General features: G+C 40.1%; 1 protein-coding gene across 1 annotated transcript in view; it reads right to left on the bottom strand.

The window, feature by feature from the left end:
• LOC115816383 (basement membrane-specific heparan sulfate proteoglycan core protein-like) overlaps window positions 1-4,658 on the bottom strand; it is a 36,120-nt gene extending 31,462 nt beyond the window's left edge. Inside the window, exons 1-4 of the mRNA XM_030779339.1 lie at window positions 4,582-4,658; window positions 2,326-2,448; window positions 1,908-2,049; window positions 83-220 (exon numbers count right to left, since the gene is read on the bottom strand). Of these exons, the coding sequence (XP_030635199.1) occupies window positions 83-220; window positions 1,908-2,049; window positions 2,326-2,448; window positions 4,582-4,658 (480 nt within the window). The remainder of the gene's footprint in view (window positions 1-82; window positions 221-1,907; window positions 2,050-2,325; window positions 2,449-4,581) is intronic.
• Between the last annotated feature and the right edge of the window lie 2,842 nt (window positions 4,659-7,500).

The following is a 7,500-nucleotide window of genomic DNA, read 5'->3' as shown; positions in this document are numbered from 1 at the left end:
CATGTATGTCCAGATTAGCGTGCCGTGGAGACTCGGCATTATATGGTCGACGCTTTATTATTAAACCGTCCTCTATGAGTACCACCAGCTCCTTTGTCCCGCCTCTTCTTTGTCCCGCCTCTTCTTTGTCCCGCCTCTTCATTGTCCCGTCTCTTCTTTGTCCCGCCTCTTCTTTGTCCCGCCTCTTCTTTATCCCGTCTCCAGTCTTCAACCTACGAGGCTAAAGCGTTACACACGCTAACCGAAATTTATTTAATACTTGGTGGAGAAACCTCTGTTTCCAACGACGGCTTCAAGAAGCTTCCTGTACGATAAATAGATAAATAACTTCTCTCGGTGATCAGGTCAGATTTTGGCCCATTCTTCCACACAGGCAGTCTTTAAAACTTGAAGATTCCGAGGGACCCGCTGGTGAATCTTGATCTCCAGCTGCTTCCCCAAATGTTCTATTGGATTTAAGTCCGGCAATTGTCTAGGCCAGTCTAAGACCTTGATTTTCTTCTTCTTGAACCAACTGAGAGTCTCCTTTGCAATATGTTTTGGATCGTTGTCCTGCTAGAAGATCCACCTGCATCTCGTCCCCATCATTCTGGTGGATGGCAACAGATTCTTCTCAAGAATTTCCCAATACATGGCTTCATTCACTTTGATCATTTGGATTCCTCCAGTACCATGTGAAGTCCATGAGTTTCCATAGTAATGCGCCGTCAAGATGGCTGTCGTTCTCTGGGCTCTCTCTAAACTAAAATTTATTTGTTAGTTAATTCTCACTGTTTTTGGGAAACAGTGATACATTTTCAAATGCCATGATCAACTACCACAGACAGATTTTGATCAACATCATTTTTGCAATAGATACACATTTTATAGCCAAGGATAATTAAACTGATTCAGTAACCATCTTGGACTATCTGTTTAGCTTTAAATTGTTTGGCCTACCAGCTACTATTAGTATTGTAATGACTTGAGGTTCATACAAGAAGAGAGAAAGTTTTAGTTCAATAATTTATTTACAAGGAAAGTACTGAATTCAGTGGGTACAGTTTAGGTGTGCCATCTTTACAGACACACTTCACCACAAACGTAGTTTTATCACTATGACTCTACAAGGGAAGATGCAATGAGCATGAACACACAAACATTTTTGAATACACCTCACTGCTAAAACAACAACAACAACAACACCACAATGAGCAAACACTAAAACACAAAGGCACTCCAGCAAAGCACACTGGGTAAGAATGCTCTCTCTACATTGCTTTGCTAGGAACTTATTGGCAGGTAGGTCAGCCATTAGCTTTGTCGCTACAGTATAGTATGCTAGCAATACTTATGTACTTCTAGCAATACTTAAGTGTGGCATTGTTGCTTAAAAATAGCGTGACGGCATTAAATCTACCATGTTGTTCTCTAACCAACCTGTTCTCCTCTATCTGAGATAACTAATTATAATTAATGCATCTATGCACAGCATTCTTTATTTGCTTTATTAAGTCCTGATACCCCACTAATGTACCCCCCCCCCATCTTCTGTGTGTGTGTCCCATAAGTTTGAGTCTTCCTCCCAGGTGTGCCCTGCTCCCCTCCATCCTCTTCATCCCTCCCTGTTCAGCCTCCTCCTCATCGCCATCCCCCTCATCCTGCTTTTGTTGTCTCTGTTTTGAATTTTTGCTAGTGTGTTTTCTTTAGAATTATGATTGTATTACTTGTAATTGCCCACTGGGTTGGCACCTATTGCACACCTGGGGAGTTTTTTCTTGCCCGCTATAAGGATTAAATCAGGGGGCACTGTCCTGTTTTGTTTGTTGTAGGCATGTAAAGCCCATTGAGACTTTAAATCGTGATACTGGGCTCTAAATAAACTTGAACTTGAACTTGACGTGAATAGTATATTTGGGATCACATACATTTCTCCTCCAAACATGGCGAGTCACATCGTTGCCAAAAAGTTCGATTTTTTTTGTCTCGTCCAACCAGACTACATTCTCCCAGTAATCTACAGGCTTCTCCACATGTTCTGCAGCAAACTTCAAACGAGCTCCGACATGCCTGTTGTTCAATAACGGAGTCTTCCGGGCTTAGTGGATGGAGACCGTGGCGGTGGAGCGTATTGCTTATTGGTGTCTTTGTGACACTGTACCCAGTGCTTCCAGATCTTTCTAGACCTCTGATTGGGTAGTCCTCGGTTTTTGGGCTACTCCTCTGACTAGTTTTCTGACTGCCTGGTCAGAAATCTTGCGAGGAGCTCCTGTGCGTGGTAGGTTGATGGTCCAGTGATGTTCCTTCCACTTGCAGATAATGGCCCCCAGTGATGCTTATAGGAACATTTGGGGATTGGTAATCTGTTGGTAACCAGTGCCATTACTATGCTGCTCAACAATCTCGTTGCAAAGGTCTTGGGAGAGCTCTTTGCCTCTGCCCATCATGAGAAGTTTCTTGCGGAAAAGCCTGGTGACAAAAATGATTTCTTTACTTGCATTCAGAGGTGGGAAGCATTTTTGAAAGAGTAGGAGTACTTACCCACCAAAATACACTAACCCAGCTGATTCTAATTAGGACAGGGGAATGTGTTAGTGCCATAAGCTGATTTGGTAATTTTTACTTACTGTATTCAGTACTGTATTCAGTACTTCTGTGTCATTCTCTTTTATTGCACATAACCTTTTTATGGATTGGAATGTTGCAATTTCTTTAGCATTGTACTTTTACTGAGTTAATACCAATGCCTGGTCGAAATGCCATGTGAATAGTTGCAATGGAAATATGTTGAATCAAAATAATTGTTGATATGTTGAACACTTATTTCCACCACTCTGTGTGTGTGTGTGTGTTTGTGTATCTGTATTTGTTACGGCAGCAAAATTATTTGTATTTGTATTCAAATAAAAGTGGAAATAGCCATACCAATCCTGTTTTAGTTTTAGTTACACTTCTAATTTTAGGATATTAAAATATTAATCTAAGTGTTCTTCAGTAAACCTATTAAAATTATTATGAGCACTCAGTTGTTATAGTTTATGGTTTTCGTAAGCCCAGCAATAAACATATGTAACCATAAACATCACTGAAAAGAAAATAATTGTAAGTTTTAAAATTAATAAATAATTGTAAATAATTGTCAGTTTTAATGAAATCCAAAGTAGGCAAAGCAAACAAACAAAAAAAAGGCAATCCTATCATACACCGAAGAATCAAGAAGGCAAAACAGTTCTCCAAAAAAACAAAGGCACAAGGCAAGGCAACAGGTAAGGTCAAAGAATGACATAGGACTTACTCACAGGGGAGTTGAATAGGAAAAGACTGAACAAAGACAGACACAGTAAGGGCAACTTAAATCCAAAGGTCAAACAAGATACAGGTGAAACACGTTAACCAAATGACCAACAAAAGTCCTTGTTTGCGCCATCTGGTGGCCAAAATCTGTATAGTTGTCCCAAACCTGAAAAAAATAACCTTTAAACGAATGCCTATATTGAACACTACGAACTCCACCACACAGACTGACTGAGCAGTGAGCACAGCGTGTAGGTGAACTGGCTAGTAACTACACTGCCAGTGCTAAGGTAGGCTAATCACCTATGTCGAGAATCTTGTTAAATTATACTTTAGTATAGGTTTCACAAATAACAAAATACTTCATCTGTTGGCACATCAGCACCACATCATTCTAAGTATCAGGGCTTTGAGAAGAGAAATTTTGTCTATTACGAAGAAAGAACCACACGGACTTCGGGGATATTGGCACGAGAATAAAGTTGTGATTTTACAAGGAAAAAAGTCGTAATGTTACATGAATAAATTCGTTATTATACGAGAAAAAAAAGTCATAATATAACTAGAATAAAGTCATTCCTCAGTAATCTTAACCCCACAACACTGAAATGGAGCAGATGCCAAAGCCAAGTACTCATCTCTTCCTTACTTTCATGTATCAAATGTATGTGTAATGTGATTTTTGGTGGTTTTGCAGCCTCAGTTCTAGTGCATTAATCATGTATATACACTGTGTAAAGCTACTGGATTCAAGTGTCACATACTACAGGTGATCCAGATTTAGTTCTACATGTAAAGACGTGTTCCGAGAACCTGTTACATTTCTTTCGTCTCCAATCAGAAAATGTAACTCAGAGAATTTTAATCAGCTCTGATGTATGAGGTGTCAAATCGACATGTACAGTGCAGAGTCAAAGTATCTCCTTCAGTAACAGAATGGACAGGACTCTCCAGGATTACTGATATTCAGAGAACAGATTTCCCTCAGGTGCTTACGTCACTTACAGTAACCCCTTCATTGCACTAATAACTTACTTGCCTTTGTTATTTGGGATGAAATATATGTGACTACCCACAAGGTGGTATCAGAATAACATCAGAGTTAGACTGATCATTCTCTCCAGAACCCGACAGGATTGCCCTCCATCCTTTGAGAGACAGCAGAACACAGGGGAATTTTTAAAAAGTTACCATTCGTGGGCAGTACATTAGACGTTTGAAGGTGTTTGCTTCTTCTTACCATTTTTTTGTTTGTTTGATTGATTGTTGGGCAGTGCAGTGGCGTAGTGGGTCGCCCTGTCACCTCACAGCAAGAAGGTCTCGGGCTCGATTCCCGGCCTGGCGGCCAGGGTCCTATCTGTGTGGAGTTGGCATGTTCTCCCCATGTCTGCGTGGGCTTCCTCTGGGAGCTCCGGTTTCCTCCCCACAGTCCGAAGACAGGCAGGTTAGGCGAATCTGAGACACTAAATTGCCCCTAGGTATGAATGTGTGTGTTTGTCTGTGTGTCGGCCCTGCAATGGACTGGCGACCCAGAAAAAAAAATCTGCACACACTGAAATCTTGCAGAAGGATCACAGCCTATCCCAGCAATGTACATACACACTTCATTCTCCATATTTCTTGCAAAAACAGGCAGTGCTACTCTCAGTTTAACTCAGTACCAACCGGTGAGCCAATACTGTCTTGCGCAAAAATGTACACTTTTGACGAGTGTCAACAACAGCTCCGATAAGACGGTTCCCTTTGAGCTGTTCACACTAAAAAGAGGAACTGCTGGGATAGAGGGGACACACCCACCTAATGTTCACGTTCAGCCATTGTAGGCTGCACAAGGGACTGTTTGGAGTCAGGAGTTGTTTTCTTGGGTCCGTCATTGAAATTTGCAAGTGTCTTTACTCATGTAGCAACAGCGTTCGATAGCGGGGAAGGACAGCAGAGGATGGCAGAGGAGACAGCAATGCACATTTATTCTAACTTTCATTTCAAAGACAAACAGATTGCAAACAACAGAGAGTATGAAGACTGCTCCAAAGGTGAGACATCTGAATAATCTACAGTAGTTCTTACAAACCCGTTGGAGAGCAAACAGGTTTTTCATACGTTCTTGTCTCAAGGTTTCAACACATCCGACTCATCATCATCTTCTCAAATTAAATGCATCATGCACGCTGGTTTGGGAAAAAGGAAAATGAGTGAAGTCTTAAGCTTACATTTGTCTTCAGTCAGAAATCTTAGTGGTTATGACATATATTGCGCCTGTGTTTAGCCACCATCTCTAAGGGAACGTTTTCTTGAAATTAATCGACTTTTAATGCAAAAGAACTGCATGATGCAGTTCTTGAACTAATTCCTTTTTTTTGTTGTTGTTTCACAATTAATGCTCTCAAACTGGAACTCCCGTAGATGACATAAAATATTCTCAAGTCATTTCCGAATGAACCTCACAGTATGAGAAATATTTCAGACCAGTGGTGCAATCTGTTGGCACGTTGCCCAAATGTGAGCAGTCGTCTTTAAATGTCTTTTGCTCAGAACTGGGTTTCTGCAGTGGAAATGAAGTGCCATGTTATGAAGTTCTGAGTGTATTGTCTGGCAAATTAGAGGGTTGTTTTCACCTCAGTAGACATGACACTTTTTAAGGTGTGTGTGTGTGGAGAGAGAGAGGGGTGGGGGGGTGTCCTAAATTGAAAATTTCAAATACAGCAACCATTTGTCAACTGAAAGGGGAAGTCTCAGTAGCCCATGAGTGTGGTATAACTTTTTATATTTGTATTAAAAGGAGTTTGCCTGAAACAGGATTAAAACAGATCATTTATATAACATGGTAGTTTAAATTACATATTAATGCTCCACAAACAGTTGTCTAATGAGAGATGGTGTCATATTTAAAATTTTTGCTTTAAATATTGCTGATGAGGAGATAACCATACTTGAATAGTGTGCTTCTGCATTAAAACATTTATTTTGTCTGTTTTTATTGTGTTGCATACTGTCATGGTTGTGTAAAGTTTTAAGAACACTGTACTGTTAAGGACCAACACTTACTTATACACACTTCGCTATTTCTCTCTCTCTCTCTCTCTCTCTCTCTCTCTCTCTCTCTCTCTCTCTCTCTCTCTCTCTCTCTCTCTCTCTCTCTCACTTGTTTAAGTTTCAGAAAATGATGCTATCATATACTCTGAAATAAACTTTGGACAAAAGAAGCAGCAGAGGAGACCAGGGGGTGAGTGTACATTATTGGCAAGGCTCTGGACATGCATCAGAACTACATTTTAGGAGCTGGTTGTTGTTGTGGTGGTGGTGGTTGTTGTTGTTCAAAATAAGTTTAGGGAAGTATACAAGTATACAACGTTGATATACAAGAAGTTTTTTCAAAGTCTTCTTAGTTTTATGAATGAGATAATCCATATGAGATATATGACATCCACCACTGACAGTGGATTTACATTTAAAAACAGGCTTTTCTTTTAGATTAGTAGCAATTACAAATCATTTACCGGCACAAACAATGCAAATCATTTTATCATTCCAACCACTACAGATACAGCTACAAACAGTGGTTTCATCACACACCCCTATTGCTTGACTTTATTTAGTTTTGTGACACACACACACAGGAAATATAGGAAAACACCAACTCATTTGCACCTTCTCCATTTGCACAGATGACTCAACATGTTCTGGTCAGACTGGTGCCAACAACTGCTCTGCCCGGATGATCTCTGCATGTGGTGACAGCTCACTGAAGTCGCAGTCTGAGATCACAGGCTTTTGCAGTGCTAGAGAGAGGCTGTTACTATCATTGTGTGGGGCATTTTTGATTGTTGCCACAGCTTTGGGAGTTCTCTGTAAGTATCATTCAGATTAAAGCATGAGCTGCTACATCTTATTGTTGTATGATAACAAAAAAAAAAAAAAAAAAACACCCCCATTTTTCAGGTTGTGTACCTTGTTTGGTAACATTAATTCTAAAGTATTAAAATGCAAAGGAAATAATATTTGCGTTTTTTCCCCGCATAAGTTTAAACGTTCTTTAAAATGCTGTAGTTGATGATGATGATGATGATGATGATGAAAAACATAGCTGTTACATCTGTTTTGTTTACCAGATGTGTGGAGCATGATGCACAATACACAGTCTGAACGTCTCTTAAAAAATCTCACAGGTAAGTGGTGTAACTAAGTGATCTACCTCAGAGAGGTGACAGGACAGCAATGTCACTGAGG

The sequence above is a fragment of the Chanos chanos genome, chromosome 7, assembly GCF_902362185.1.
Source record: "Chanos chanos chromosome 7, fChaCha1.1, whole genome shotgun sequence".
In the NCBI taxonomy this organism is placed as follows: Eukaryota; Metazoa; Chordata; class Actinopteri; order Gonorynchiformes; family Chanidae; genus Chanos; species Chanos chanos.
Note: the sequence above shows the minus strand (reverse complement) of the source record. Positions and strands in the feature narration are given on the sequence as shown.